We start from the raw sequence: 16,116 nt of genomic DNA, 5'->3' as shown, positions 1-16,116 counted from the left end.
TTCCTTCCACAGATGTGTGGTGGAGAACATCCTCACTTCCTGCATCACCATTTAGTATGGTATCTGCACTGCTGCAGACAGACAGGCACTTCAGGGAGTGGTAGAGACTGCACAGAAGATCATTGGCAGCAGCCTACCCGCCATCACTGATACTTACAACAGCAGGTATGGGAAAAGGCCTCCTGCATCATGAGGGACTCTGCCCACCCTGCCAGCAGAGTGCTGAGACACTGACAGATTCTGCCTCTCACTATACAATTACTGCTATTATTATTATTACTCCATATCAGGGAATTGCTGCAATTTGAGACTGATAAATTCTGCACTTTAAGACAGAAAATTCTGCAGTTGTACTGAACAACTGCTGCTTCTCACTGAACAGTTTGCTGCTATGATTGCTATTGTTTCATATCAGGGCATTGCTGCAACTTGGGCCCATTGGGCCATCCTGTTTATCTTCTAAATATTCACAGCCTTATTCCTCACACTCTCTCTGCTCACTCTATACTCATTTATATATTTATGTACTTCTTTTTATGTTTAATGGTGTTTTATTGAGTGTTTTCTGTGCTATTTTCTGAACCGTGTCGTTCCCTTTCATGTACAACATGTTCTGGAAAGACAATAAAAGCATTGTTATCCTTATATTTAGCTTAAGTAATATTTTGAAGTCAGTACTTATTATGGAGTATTTTTAGACTATGGTATGTCAAATTTTCCTTAAGGATCTGAGTACTTCTTATAATGAAAGTGAGAGAATATGCCATGATTTATAAGGTGAATGAATTATTAATGCTATTTCAGAATATATTTTCATTACTACGAAACAATTAGCTGAAAATATTTCTGCACCAAAACAAGAGTGTTCATGTGCCCAGCATGTGATGGATCCATTCATTTCTTTTGGATCCAAAGATTGGACACACACACACACACACACACACACACACACACACACACACACACACACACACACACACAAAAAAAAAACTTTTAAAACAACATCCTCAAGTTCTAAAACTCCACACTGGGGAACATGCACAGACAGACACAGTCTGTGCTGTCAGTGTAACTGTTGTAACCAACTCATTGCGCTCCCAGCTCAACATAACATCAGGAACTGACCTGTTGTCTGGGCCTTAAAGGTTACAGCCAAATGAGACAGATCTACCATGACTGCTTTGGCCAGTATCACCCGAAGGCTCCTGGCTCTGCTGTATTGTGGACATTGTGGTGAATATTGTCCATCAGCAGATTCAAAGCCTAAATTTATAAAAAGTCTACTGCTTTTCACTTTAAGTCAGTTCTATTGTTGTGATGTTAAAATGTTATTGTAACCAGCAACACTTAATAAAACAATATCATTGTATTAGTCTCTAACTGAAAATACAATGGAATAATAAGATCAAAAATTAGCAAAATAATGCCTCTCATAATACGTTATCTCGCATTTTATTGTAACCTGAACGCTGCTTGTTTCATATGAGGCTGAAAGTTTGCTAATAAACATGTCTTAATCTGAACGCATCATGATAATATTACAGTCAGTGAGACACAATCAGCAGGTAACAGAGTCTTTTCAATCGGTTCAGCTTTGTTCTTATTTATGAATTTTGTGGTGGTAAACAATTGCACAGTTTTCTCATTTCTTGGACGTTCACACTTGCAGCAAATATCTGATTTGATTGTGCTCAAGAACATTCTCTTGTTTTAAACTAGCTGGAATATTAAATGAGCGGGATGTGCTATATCCTATCATCTCTCTCTGTCTCTCTCTCTCAATCCCCTATTCTCTCCTTCTGCTTTTGTCTCAAAAGGTAAAAGAAATGTACATCCAATTAGTGCCATGAAGCACAAAGCGGAGACAGGGGAATAGAAAGAGGGATGAAAGGCGTGAGAGAGTCATTCATAGGGTTTGTGCATGATGCTCATGGGAGGTTCCAGAGCAGGTTCCGCCCCAACACGTCATGCATCACCACTTTTTAAATTAACATCTTCCTTTCGCACACTCTTTTGTTCTTTCGTCATCACGTCAATGATACATCCAAGGATAAGATATGTTTAATTTTATCAACTGTGAAATGAAAAATTTGCTTAGCTTTTCCACATTCATGCAGTCACCAACCACATAAAGAACCACGCAGATAGAGCTGAGGACGATCATTTCCAGAGCTTAGAAAATTCATTCCTCTGATTGAAATGAATTATTGTCACTTTGTGTGGAAGATTAGCCTCATTTATGTGAAATTATTTGTAGACTTTGTTTTTTATTAAGTATTTGACTTTGAGAAAGATATAGTGAGCCTTCCTTTTGAGCAGGGCCGTTCACTAAACTTTGTTTGTTTGAATTAGGAGTGCCTCATAGGATTTTTGCCTCAGCTTATAATACTTTTATCTGTGTCTTTATTTTGAAATATATGAGCTCTATCAATATCTCAGCCGGCTGCTTTAAAGGGAACAGATGAGGACTTCAAAATGAGCTGGAGTCAGAGTAAGCAGTGCAGGAAAATAATAAGAAACTAGCAGAGGAAAGTATAAAAACATACTGAGAATGAAGCTGAGATGTGTGAGGAGGGGGAGAAATACGAAAGAACTCTCAGAGTAGTCGAGGGGTTGTGAAAACAAAAGGATATTAAAGGCAAAGGCACTGCTTCATATGCTCTGAGCCACCTCCCCCTACTCCTCTCAGTACTGTACCACTCTTCTGCATACCTTGTTTTCATACCCTCAGTGCTACCTGTGATGCATACAAATGATCTCTGACCTTACTGAATCATATGAAGATGAAAAACCTTCACATGAAAAGCATCGTGTTTTAACATATGTTGGTTTTCCTCCCCTTCTGGCTTTGGCTTACATTTTCTTACATTATGCATGCTGTTGTCAATGAAGGTGCATGTATAGAACTAGAGGTCTCAAGCTGAGCCACTGTTGCTACACTTTGACGCAGGCTTACCTGCACCTTATTGTGTCAGCGAGAGGTTGTGAATGGGAGGTTAAAGTCTGTGGATTAGAGAGAAATCATAAAACATTAGGAAAAGCTGCTGGTCAAGGCCTTTGATAATTACAGTTTTTATACTATTTTTACTTCTTGTTTTTTCCTGCCATTTGCCCTCTTCTCCAATTTTCTCCTGCTTGCCTACTATTAGCTTTCCAGACTCTCTGCTTCCACAAACACTTCATGTCTAAATGTCTGCACGCACACACAGATAAAATATAGTGAATCATTTCTGAAACCTTCCAAAAAACACAAGAAAAATGTGACATTTTTACAGCTGTTTTCAAGTCAGCTCAAACACTGATAAGAGCACAATGAAAATATACTGTTGTATACAGCTCTTGCTGATTAGTCACATTACTGTCATCCTAGGGGCACAGCAGCCAATAATGGTCACACTCTATGTAGGTCAGTCTCTTAAGTAGTTAATTATTGTGCTTAATTTGCTTTGTTGTAAGAAAGAATCCCATCTAAGTAGTTTGTGTTTTACCTTATGAGTCCAGGTGGTTGACATGCATGGGTAACATGCAAACTCTTTCACAGCTAATGTGCATTTCCTAAGGCAGAAACAGTTTATTGATCAACACGGTTTATGAGAATGTTTGACCAGAAGCTGAGTCCTCTTTCAAAGTGAGAATAAGCAGATGATTGAATTACTTCCACTCTGTTCGGCTGCAGAGATGGAGCCTAGCTCAACTGAAAACCTTTGGCACCATTATCAGCTGACATGGCTGACACTGAATACAACTTCACATTCATTATGATTCATACGCCTTTACATTATTTTTCGTTTACATTTTGCCCAGGAGCACTCGAAACAGAAATGCATGGCAACCTTGTTGGAGGCAATTTTCTGGTATGAATCTTTAATGACAACATTCTTCAGGAGGAAGGGACATGTTGCAGCTGATGAAGTGGGCTCGCTAAAGGACAGTTCAAAAGCCTGCAAACGAGGTCCGCAAAGTGCCAATGATGTGCTGAAGATCCCAATTGCTGATATATAAAAGACAACATTATAAAACAAACTTAAATACATATATATTCTAAAATTAGTCTATAATACTGATTTTACGGTTACTGCTGTTTGCACACACACACACACACACACACACACGTACATGTAAATGTGCATAAAAGGACATATATACTGATATTATCAGTGAATGATAGTAAGTAAAGGTTTGTATGCCGCTGAAAGATTTTCACAATCCATGTAACCATTCAGAATGGTCCGGAAATGCACAATACCATCTATGAAAATTTGATTCCAATCCTGAATTTATGCATGTATTTTACAGAAAGTGAGAGAGAGGCCCCTTTGGCCCACTGATTGGATGGGCAGGCAGAGAGATGACCCCCCCCCCCCAAGTGGCTCTGGATTGTACATTCATATGCTGCCCACTGTAGTAAAATATGCACACTGTCACTCATTTAAATCGCACTGAATGTGCATGAGGCAGAAAACTGCTCTGCATAAGTATCCCCTCAACCTCTTCTTCAATAATCACTTGTACTCTCCCTCTAATGCTTGACTCTCCTCTCCTTTTTCTCTTTCTTTTTTTAGATTTTCAGCACAGATAGTGATCTCTCTCTACATTGTTAGTAGCAACACTAATTGTGTAATACATAATGGACGTAGCAGCTGGGTGCAAAGGAAAACACACCTTAAGTTAAAGAAATATGCAGGATGAACACATTCTTATAAGGGGAAACATTTGAATACTTTTGGCAGTTGACATCACAAACTATTACTTTCATACATGTACCCTTGCCCTTATGGGCAAGGCTACTTCTCACACACAAAATGCACAACAACACACACTAGGATGAGTCAGACACATGGGTCAGGTGACCCCTCCCCTCACAGTTGAGTCACTGGTGACGTAGAACTACTTCATGTCAGACATGTGACCAGGCTGTGGCCTCTCCTTTTCCACGTCTAAGTGAGTTTCCGTCTCGATGTATCTATTTAATCATGACAAGCTGCCATATGGTGAAAGTCTTGGCAGGAATACAGATGCTCTGCTGGAACACCATCTCTCTCTTTCCTCCCCTTCCTTTGGTCCTGTCTCTGTCACTCTTTCTTACCCCAATTTACAACTATCTGTCAGTTCACAGGCGAATTTATCTCTGTGTACTCTACAGACAGGAGACGCATGTGCTCTCACGATGCTATCTAAAGAGGAAGTACAAGAGTAGTCAAACTATTATAACAGTCTTAATCTAAGTCTCTATTTGGGTCACCTGTCAGTTCTGTGGTGATCAGAAAGAAGTAAATGTGGAATGATTAGGAAATTTGTCTTTCATCTTTGGTGGCAGAGATTCTCTTTCAACCTCCTCCTGAGAGCCACCTTCTTATCATCTTGCGTGTGTGTCACTCTTCACTCTCCCCGGCTTGCTTTCTGTAGGCCTCATTGAGCAGCTGTATCTCCTCACGATATCCCGAGCTCTCCTGCGTCTGCCGTCGGCTGTTCTGGCGGTGAGCCTCCACAGTGTCAGGTATAGTGATATTGATGGTCTCCGTCTCAGGGTTGCCGCTGCTGGGGATGAGCAGGGAGTAGGAAGCCGTCTCACCCAGGTCGCAGGAGACGAAGCGGTTCTCCCTTCGCGAGTAGCGCAGCGATGGTGAGCGAGCGTGGGTGGAGGACTGACTGATGTTGGAGATGATGGAGACGCTGTCCAGGGCCTCCTCGTTGTCACAGATCTCCAGAACCTCGAGGTGGATCTTGACGTTGGTGTCCCCCACCACTGCTCCTATCCCCATCCCCATTCCTATCTCCATCTCTACGCTGCTGACGTTCACGTCTCTGGCCTGGCCTCCTGATGCTGGGTCGTCTGCATTGGGCTCGTGGCCAACTGATTTGGACCGATACACTTCCACCTTTAAAGCGGGGAGAGATTTATAATACAAGTCATTCATAACAGTGAGAGTGAACAGATAATTTTTTAAGCTAAAAATATTTGCTTAGGATTAGAGTGTACAATACACTGTCAATGTCTTATTTTTTCGCGTACCAAATCATTCCACTGACTTGTTATAAGGCTTTTCATTTCTCTCAACTCTACCATCATTCTAATTATGACTTTCATTGATTTTTGCCGCTGTTAAAGGACGAGTTTGAAAGTTGGTTGCAGAAACTGAAAGAATTAAACTCAATTTTATTCAAAAAATGAAGGAGAGCTGTGTGGGCCTTTACCTTTTTGGCGTTGTTTGGGGAAATTCTGAGTCCATCACTGCTGACCTCATAGGTAGAGAGAGAGAGGGTCTTCCCTGTGGGTGCTTGCAGAGATACGGTGCCCTGAAAGGCGCACAAAGGGACTGACAGACCACCTGATGATCGCTGAACAGGAAAACCAAAGAAAAGATTCAGTTATTACTTGTGAAGATCATTATATACTAGATTCGTGATTCATTCTGTTCATCATGCTACTGACAAGACGTACAAAGCGCTTTACATCAACTACAAGGTCTTTTTTCATCTCGTTCCCTTTGTTCAAACTAATTGAGCTTAGATTGCGTCAATGATGTCAAGGGCAGGGAGATGAATGTGTTGACCAACCACTTCTCTCCCAAGAGTTAATGAGGCTTACACGTAAGAGTCCTGTCAACAGCACTCTGCAGGTAAAATTAGATGTTAGTGTTCCGTGCATAAAGACGCGACCACAGAGCTTTTAGGTTCACAGCAAAAGGATGGGAGGCGTTCTCTAAAAGCCGTTTAACTGTTATCAGAATTTTTTTTAATTCACTAATTTACTCTAAATAATATAATTTCAGTGTAAAATGCATCAATCAAATTTCCTCTGGGTTTCTTATCAGTTTGCCATCGTTTTTCAATTACATGGCTCATTTATACCACTCACATATTTAATCAGATTTCATGTTTTCCAGTCATATTTTCATATTGTTTTCATAGGGATTAATTCACCACACCATACATCAAAGTGAGCCTCTGTCAACATGACATGTTTGAGAAAATGCATTCTGCCGGCAGGGGAAAGGAGAAGCATCCTGCGGTGCGACGGTGGGGAGACTGTGGCAGGTCTCATTAAGTCCTCTAAATTATTTAGATTAGTTCGATGTAATGATCTAATTGTGACTATGACGCACAGTAGAAACAAAGAGGATGTCAATCTCCTGTCCGCCCTGACTCTGTCTGTTTTCCTGTCATTGTCTGTACATCATTGTGAACTGAGAGAGATGAGAGGGAGAGAGCGAGAGACCGTGATGTTGAGCTGAAAACACATTGTCAAGTAAATCAAATAATGCTCAGAGCCCATCAATGTGGGAAGCACGCTGATGGACGTTTGTGTGTGTGTGTGTGTTCTGCTATATTCACACAACATGCTTGTTTTTATTACATGTAATATTATGTTGTTGTAATTCCATAAATTATTTTGATATTAGCCTACATGACATGAATGCAAACACATAGCAGTGTTGCTTTTGCTGCAAAGCCCCAGACAGAACTATCTCAACAACTTCTGAATGGACGACAATGACATTTAGTGCAGATATTCATTGTCCCCAAAGGATGAATCCTACTGATTCTACTGCCTACTCATGTGGTGATCCCCCTTACTTTTCCTCTAGCACCACCATGAGGTTGACTTTTTTTTTCTGTAAAATGTCTTGAAAACTTTAAATAGATTGCCATAAAATTTGAAAAATGAATATCCATATGGCCCAGAGGGTTTAACCTAAGAACATTTGTCACACCCTGACTGTTTATCTAGCGCCACCAGCAGTTTGAAAGGTTCCCACTTATCCAGTGGAATACCTCCACTTTCAATGAGCAATAGTATTATATAGTAAAATATCTGATAATGGTGTGTCTACATCCTGCAGTATATTGATTACAGTTGTGTTATTTCCCTGTCTGTTCAAAATCAATACTTTTTCCCCTTCTCCCCCCCTTCATTGTAGCCTTATTGGTAGGAACAACATTAGTTTACAGTTTTGAATGTGTTCTCAGAAAGGTAAACGGCCCTCAGTTCCCTGCATCTGAATGCACACTAGACCTCCATTTACCCTCGAGGAGAGGACTTGTGAACGCGCCCCCGAACTCTGTGCTTGCTAACAGAGAGTCTAAAGTCACAGAGAGGGTAAAGATGTCTTTAAGCTCTAATTCCACCTCTCCCTGTGGATGCTGAAGGCCAGAAGGCCTGACAGTAAGGAGGGGAGACGATGGGTAATGACTTCCAGACTGTTAACGAGGAACAAAACACAGCCAAGAAACAATATAAATCAAAAACTATTAAGGCTTGGCTTTCATCTGTTGTTTGCCTTTGTGTGTGTATACAGTACAGTAATATTTGATTATGTGTGTTTGTGAGCTCATTTTGATCTTTATGTCTTTTGTGACTGTTGTTTGGGGAGGGAGGGCTGCTAGATCTGTGCTGCTTAATTTAGTTAGTTGTTGTCTTTACTTTGTGTACACGTGTGTGTGCATGTGTTTTCATGTTTGTTTATATATGCAGTGTGTGTGTGCATATGCATACTGTAACTGTACATGTATGTACTGACACAAATCATTGAATAAGGCCTAAGAGAACATAATATACACAATTTGCTACTAAGAAACACACACACACACACACACACACACACACACACACACACACACACACACACACACACACACACAAGCCAGCAGTGAGAGTCACAGACTTATACATGATGCAAAGTGAGTGGCAAAGCCAAGCTGTAGATGCATGCTCCATGGATTTTCCACCCTCTGGTGATTTCCAAACCAAAACATTTCAGACTTATAAGTAGAGTGGAGGCAGAGAGGAGGAGAGACAGAGAGAGTGTGTGCATGTGTGCGTGCCCATGTTTCCACATCTATTCATGTCCCAGTTAGTTGTGTGAGTTTGCAACAATCTCATCGTGTTACTGTTCTAAAAGTCACAAAGGTAATGCTGTTCAGAATGAGGCTGATCTCTCATCTGTGTCTGGTACCTGCAATGCCAGGAGACATCGATCATTAAGCTTTTAATGTTCTGCCCTTGTTTAACAATTAAAATTGGTCCAACATAACACAGAGAGTATTAAGCTTCTGGTATTACAACAGCACCTGATTGTCAACGACAAAGACAGATATGGATTAAAAATGGATTAGTGGCTACTGGTTCGTGTGCCTGTAGTAAACTGTCCTCACCCGCAGCGTTTAGATGTAGTGCTCTCTGACTTTGCATCTAGAGGATACAGCAACTACTGAGTGGCTGAGCAAATAATAAATTTATGAGCCACACTTAGATCTTGGCAGACAGACAAATCTGCACTATACTGTATATATACATAGATATATAGACCCTATACTAAAATAAGAATCAAAATGGATGCTGTTGAATTTTTCCGTTCAGTTTTCATTCCAAATTTATACTAAATCGAAGTTATGCATTCACAATCACACAAAAGGGACCTGACCTTCAAGTGATGAATCTCATTAATTCCGATCTTGAACCTGTAAACACTGCCTTTAAAACCACATAAACACAAGACTAAATCAATGAATAGAGGTAAGACTTGAGAGCTGGCCTGGTTTTAGAGTATCTGTGGAAATGCAATGAATGAATATTTGGTTTTGAAAGACAGGCTGACATTTGTTACTAAAATGGTATGCTACTGATAGTATCTTGATCAATTGCTCTATTAGTCAGAATCAATTGTGGCTTAGCACAGATAAAGATATGCAGGGAGAGGAGAGGAGAGGAGAGAGGTTAAGGGAGAGAGGGGATTTTAACCATTTTATCTAAATCACATGCGCAGCTCCAAGTCTGTCAGCTTGATTATAAAGAGGCATATTCACAGCACAGATGCGGAAAAAAACCCCACAGAGACGCAGACCAACACACAGAAAGTCAGACAAGCATTCAGACTGACTAAAAATTGCACAAATACACACACACTATGTAAAAGACTGCATCCTAGTCCACTATGTGTCTCAGTATCTGTTTGCACTGCACTAAGAAACATTTAATTTCCTTCTGAACAAAATGTAAACACATAAAGGGAGACTGAAAATCCAACCCTTTAATGGTCCTGAGACACTAATCACTCCTAAACAATCACCTCTAGAGCACATCACCATATGTTGCATGTTAACGCAGCTGTTGTTTTTCACTAGTTTAAGATAGTGAGAAAATCAATTAATGCCAGCCATAAACCACACAATGACAGTGGTTTACCTGTCTGGGTGTTCTCTCTGATTTACTCCTGCACCACTCCCAGTCCGTCAGCTCAATTTTCCGACACTCCTCGTGCGAGAGCCTCCTCTCTGGCCCCTCGAACACCGACGACGTGTCTGTGAGGTTGTGATCCTGCTCACGGTGATGAGAAGGCAGCAAAGTGACACAGCGGAAGTCATCATCATCTCCGTGGTTCTCGTGGGGAAGCGGAGGACAGTCAGCCAGAGCCTCTCCTCCTCCGGCCTCTGCTTCCAGCAGAAGGTCTGCGTGAGAGGAGCTGTCCACTGGGCATGTGGTGCTGAAATCAAAATCGGGCCCCAGGCCGGAGAGCCCACCACTTTCTAATGCATCAAGGCGGGTATTGGGGAAGTCACAGTTAAAGAGGCTGTGATAGGCACGCTTCTCAAGGGGTGGACTGTTTTGGGACATGGTGGCATGTGACAACTTGTACACGCCATAGCCTTGCTGGAAGGACAGGTTGAACTCAAATCTTCTTTTCATCACTGTAAAAATAAAAAAATAAAAGACACTGAGAATAATTTCTATGCTCTCTAACATATTGGGAAACCTATTCACTAAGTAGAAACACTCTTGATGGTGCATTGTTGCTAAATTTGTATTATGTCACGGTCTACCTGAAGGTTCCTGTGCTGGATCCCGTTTGCAGTTAATGAAGCAGCCACATGGCATGTGGATCCAGCGCTCAGACAGCATGAATAACGGAGTGACCGCAGGGGCAAGCAGAGTGAGAAAGAAGCTCAGAGTCTCCAGGGACGAGCTGCGCGCATTCAGTGCATGGCGCACTAAAACCAAAGTCTGTGAATGAAAGGGAAAGGGAAATTAATTCAGCGAAGAGTGATTCAATGTGTGAGGAAACAGGGGGAGGGGGACACATGAATGAAAAGATATTACATGGATCCTTCACCCATACTGGGCTTTTTGGATTTTGATTTTCCTTTGTTTTGTGTTCACATATGCCAGTGCCATTTGAGACGAAATGCAACATGATTAGAGATGCATTATTGTACTGTGTATGGGTTTAATAAATTGAAAATAAATGGATAAATTTTTATTGCTTGTCACAAAATGAAAATGCTCATTTATAAATAGTGCAGGTGCAGCATAGTGCTGATACTGACCTCTACAGCTTTCTAGAAAATGATTACACCTGTAACTGCAAACACAGACATAGATAGCTGAAGAGAAATCATCTTGGGCAAGGCATGTTTATTTAGATTGTTTGTTTCTTCAAAAAATATTCACATCCACAGAAAAAAATCTCAGTACAATTTTGACATTTTCTGCATTTATCATCTCCAGTGCTTTTACAAATTTTCAGGGTTGCAAGTTTGGAATGCCAATTATGTTTGTCTGTCATTGTGCTCTGGCTGCACAGCAGACAATGAAGAATTTCATCACCTAAAATTACCTTTTTTTGAGCAAGAACAAATGTAGTAACAGCAGCACTCAGTGTGTAGCAATCATGCAAAGTATTTCACAATGCAACCTAATGAAAGCTGCCCTTTAGGTGTTGACTAAAACCTGCCAGCTACTGTTTTCTAGGCCTTTAGAGAATGTTCTTTAAATGTGATGCTGGCTGTTATAAAAGAAAATAGCTTGTTTTTTTCAAAAATTTGTGTTTAAAAAATTTACTGAGGCCGCAAATCATGATGAGATATAATTTTCAAAGTTTCAAAACTTGTCAGTTCCCCAAAGTTGCCTAAGGGACATTTAGGGTTTCTTCACCTCCAAAAAAGGAACAATGGTTTGATTTCTCTCTTTGTCACAGGGAAAGATTATAAGAAAATAACATGCCTTAAAGCCCACTTTCTGCTACTTTTGTCCATGTTATAAACTCTAACAGCTCATAGCCTATACACAAACAACAGGAATGGTGCTTCGATTTAGGGATGCATGAGTTTGCTAAAAAAGAAGACTCAAACATTAGTTTCTTTTGGGTTAAATGTATACAGTTGTTTGACCCAAACAGCTTCTGATGATCTTCCACATAAAGTACTTAAATCACCAAAATAAGAGAAACAACCTGAGTTAGGGGGGGACAGGGGGGTCAAAGTGATATTATTTCATGATTCTATAACTTTTATTTTAAAAGAGGTGAGAGGTTTAGTATCATGAATTTTCATGATGACTAGTTTTATGAATTTTCTTGACAGCTGTCATCGCCCAAAAGGGCATTTCATTCAGAGTAAATGACATTTAACAATCTGGAAACAAGATGATTTGCATTTGAAATAAGTGCCAACATTAGTCAGCTGGGGTATGTAAAAAAAAAACATTTTAGCCTCTACCTAAATGGTTTGAAATGTCAGGGCGTTTTCTAAAAGTTCTGATGCTTTTACTCTAACAGTTGCGTTTGTCACGCTGCTTACCATCATTGGCATCCATAAAACCACTCGGACAAGAGCCAGGATCATAGAGAAGCGCTTTTGTGCAAACACCACTGGTGTGTCTCCGACAGTAGGTGTCCTCTGTCCGCTGACGGATACTGGGGACAGGCCGCTGTCCTCTTTGTCCCTGAGCTCTGTCCCGCATGAACTTGGGCTCAGCTCGTTGTAGGCACCAAAACTTTTGGTCAGGCTGTCCCGGGAAAAGGACTGAATATCACAAAGGGGAGCTGACCCACTCAGCCCCCTCGCCATCTCCAAATACCTGGGGTACAATAAAGTCCTCTGGGGCTCTCTGGAGCACAGCAGCTGGTAGGTGAGGGGGATGAAGAAAAACAACAAGCCGCAGAAACACAGGGAATATAAAGAGAAAAGCAACAGGATGTAAAAACTGTCGCTCTCAGGGAAACACCCGAGAGAGGCCGGCGTAAAGCTGCCCCATCCGCACAACGGTAACACACTGACGGCCAGGCTGACCGCCCACACACCGGCAATAGCCCACATCACTCTTAAGGGCTGGCGGACTGACTGAAGCACTCCAAACCTCTTGGTGACATAAAAAGTATAGGCTGCTATAAGGCAAGCCTTCATATTGCTAGAAACACCCTGGAACACGTACAGAAGTCCAGATAAAGTGCACAGGCTGCCCGACCCTCCACCCCTATCTGTCTCCCACTGAAGGAGCATGAACAAGGAGAGGGGGACCACACTGAGCAGGTCGTCCACCGACATGGAAGCCACGATGAGACACAGGGAGGTTTTTCTCCTCATCCGTAGGAGAGAGAGCAGCGAATACACACCTCCGACAAAGGTAGCAACGGCGATGGTTACGCACAAGCCGAAAAGCAGCAGGCGAATCTGCCTCTCCACCTCCGAGGGGTCTGCCTTCTCGTAGGTGGCAGTGGAAAGGTAGCTCTGGTTTGGCGCCGGGGAGGTAAGGTGCGTCGTGGACATTTTCCGTGAATTAACTTCTCTGTCTCTTTTGGCACTTTTAATTGATCAAATCTGACTCATTTAGCCTGTAAAGTTCACCGCGCCGCAAAAGATGTAAGGATGGCACAGCATGCGCCGCATCTCTAAAAACAAATCAGACAAGAGGAGGTGATGAGAGAGACACAGCACAACATTCTCCTCCGATCCAACTGGGAACGCACGCGTAACCAAAGCCTCCCGGTTCCTTGGATGTGGAGCCTCCGGGTATACCGTGCTGGCAGGCACTTGTGTTCACCGTTCAAACCGCGCAACTAGAGCACCTCTAGTCTCCAGCTGCCGATGTACGCGCTGTCGTCATCACCGTTTCCTCTCACGGCAGTCATTTGGGGTTGGGCCAAATGCATACTGCTGCTACAGTGTCTGTGTGGAACTGATCCGAGTCTGCGTTTTCATCTGTAGATTGGCTCGAAGCTTTCCTCTGGGCTCCAAATACTAACATCCCCTCTTCCTTCTCCTCTCTTCTTCCCTCAACCCCTCTCTCTGAATGATGGGCATTTAACCACAACTAAATATTGAATAAATAATGAAGCTTTTATGTTTTTTTTAAAAATTGTTTTTGTTTTACTGCCATTGCAGATGTATGTTTGTGTGTAAGGGGCCCATCACTTTGTGGTTAATTCCATTTGGAAACCAAAATGCTCATCTAAACAGACAGCTTGTGTGTGTGCGAGCCAGTTCCAGCAGATTACCTTTCATTGTTCCATTTTCAAAACCTTCTCCACTCACTGCAGTCAGGAAACTAAATGCCAGGGCTAAAATAATAGGGGAAACATAAATTAGATAAGATTTGAGTGGTATCTCGTGACCATGTGGGCTGGATGCTCCCTGAGCCAGATTGAGTAAGGCCAGTTTACTGTAAGTGCATGTATGTTTGTATTTAGTCCTTCATGTCATAACACTGAGTGGAGCAGGCCTCATGAGGCGAGAGGACAAAGGACACATTCAAGGCAGTGAAGTAAAAGAAAAGTTATCCTTGCTTGACTCATCGAAATGGACACTGTGTTACAGGGAATCATGTAAATCTTGTTTGTCACCAGAGACGTGTGTTTTAAAAGATGATTTAATGAATGATTACAGTGTAATTACAACAGATAGCTTTATTAGATATAGGTTATAGAGCAACAGCACAGGGAGATGAAACCAATTGGAGAAAAACCCCAATTACAAAAGTATGTGACCCTGAGGCTGGACTGAGGCAGATCGGCTTCTGTGTGAAAGCACACAGTGTGTGTGTGTGTGTGTGTGTGTGTGTGTGTGTGTGTGTGTGTGTGTGTGTGTGTGTGTGTGTGTCCATGTCTTTATATGCGTGTAAATCCTATACCCTGGTGTGGAACTGGCCTTGGCTTTTCCTTCCCTGTGGTGTTCAAGGATTTTCAGGCTGAAGGACTCCTCCGTTTGTTTAGATGGTAAATGGGTGTTCATTTATCCTCATGCTGTACCACAGATAGAAATAATACTCCCTGTGCAGTACTCTGTATATCACTGGTGATAGATGTTTGGACTCATGCCCTTTATGCAAATGTTCACATGGATCTGCATGATGACAGCCCATGCTCATTTATTTACACTCCATCATGTTCTCACTCACTGGATGATATCACTTTACCGCATCTGTGGAGGCTCAGCTCTTTTTAGCCTTGCGCAGCATATATATCGATGTGAATGCAAACATAACTGTGAGTGCATCTGACTTCAGGTCTTGTAATTCAATTAGGGTTTGGGCTAAGTGACTTAGAGCCAGTCTAATGACTCGACTCTCTCTCGGGCCATGAGGACACAGAGAGGAACATAGGAGGACAAAACACAATCTACAATGGTGCATAAACACACAAACACACACAGACACACGCATACAGATATACCAGCTGAGCTCAGCGTCACACATCAAGGTGACCTACTTTGTGCGTGTTTGTGTGTGTGTGTGTTTGTGCGTTCTGAATGCAATAGTTTGTTCATGTGAAAAGGCACAAGGTGAGAGTGCAGCTCTGTATAGGTTTTCCATAGACAAGTGCACTGGTGAGGAAGAGAGTAAGTGTAATGAAACAGGATCTGTTAGAAAATATGAAATGCAACCATCCTGTCAAAACAAATCCCATCATTTTTTCATGGAGGAAAGACTGAAAATAAATTTTATATCAAGGTAGTTACAGATGGAAAATGAGAGACACAAAATCACTGAAAATATCTATGAGAGAATATATGTGATATGTGATATATAATATATGTAGTTTTGAACGAGATATTAAAATCATCTTATGTTCTGCGGTGTCAGTAAAGATGTGCACTGTCGACACACAAAATAAATATTAGTCATAAATAGCATACAGATTCATGCATACATGCATCATGAAAACATAATGACTCAATACATAATAACTCTGAATAAGATCCAAGTATATTTCTCAATATATATTTCCCATAGTTTAAACAGTGAAGCATATTTATTAGTACCTGTTAGAAAAATGCAAATGCAAACTGAAATTATTACAGAACATCTAAACTTTGATTTGTTACAGTTATGGCACATTTGCT

The 16,116-nt window shown here is 41.5% G+C and overlaps 1 protein-coding gene across 1 annotated transcript; it reads right to left on the bottom strand.

The window, feature by feature from the left end:
• Nucleotides 1-3,834: 3,834 nt before the first annotated feature.
• LOC111652230 (putative G protein-coupled receptor 149) lies at nucleotides 3,835-13,803 on the bottom strand. The gene is made up of 5 exons (XM_023402441.2): nucleotides 12,577-13,803; nucleotides 10,822-11,002; nucleotides 10,187-10,689; nucleotides 6,196-6,339; nucleotides 3,835-5,879 (listed from the first exon to the last, which is right to left on the bottom strand). Exons 1-5 carry the CDS (start codon nucleotides 13,543-13,545, stop codon nucleotides 5,373-5,375), a joined length of 2,304 nt encoding a protein of 767 aa, XP_023258209.1. The 5' UTR covers nucleotides 13,546-13,803; the 3' UTR covers nucleotides 3,835-5,372.
• Nucleotides 13,804-16,116: the final 2,313 nt, after the last annotated feature.

This window comes from Seriola lalandi, unplaced genomic scaffold (genome assembly GCF_002814215.2).
Source record: "Seriola lalandi dorsalis isolate HSWRI2012SDOR001 ecotype SW California unplaced genomic scaffold, Sedor1 jcf7180002053932, whole genome shotgun sequence".
NCBI classification, from domain to species: Eukaryota; Metazoa; Chordata; class Actinopteri; order Carangiformes; family Carangidae; genus Seriola; species Seriola lalandi.
Note: the sequence above shows the minus strand (reverse complement) of the source record. Positions and strands in the feature narration are given on the sequence as shown.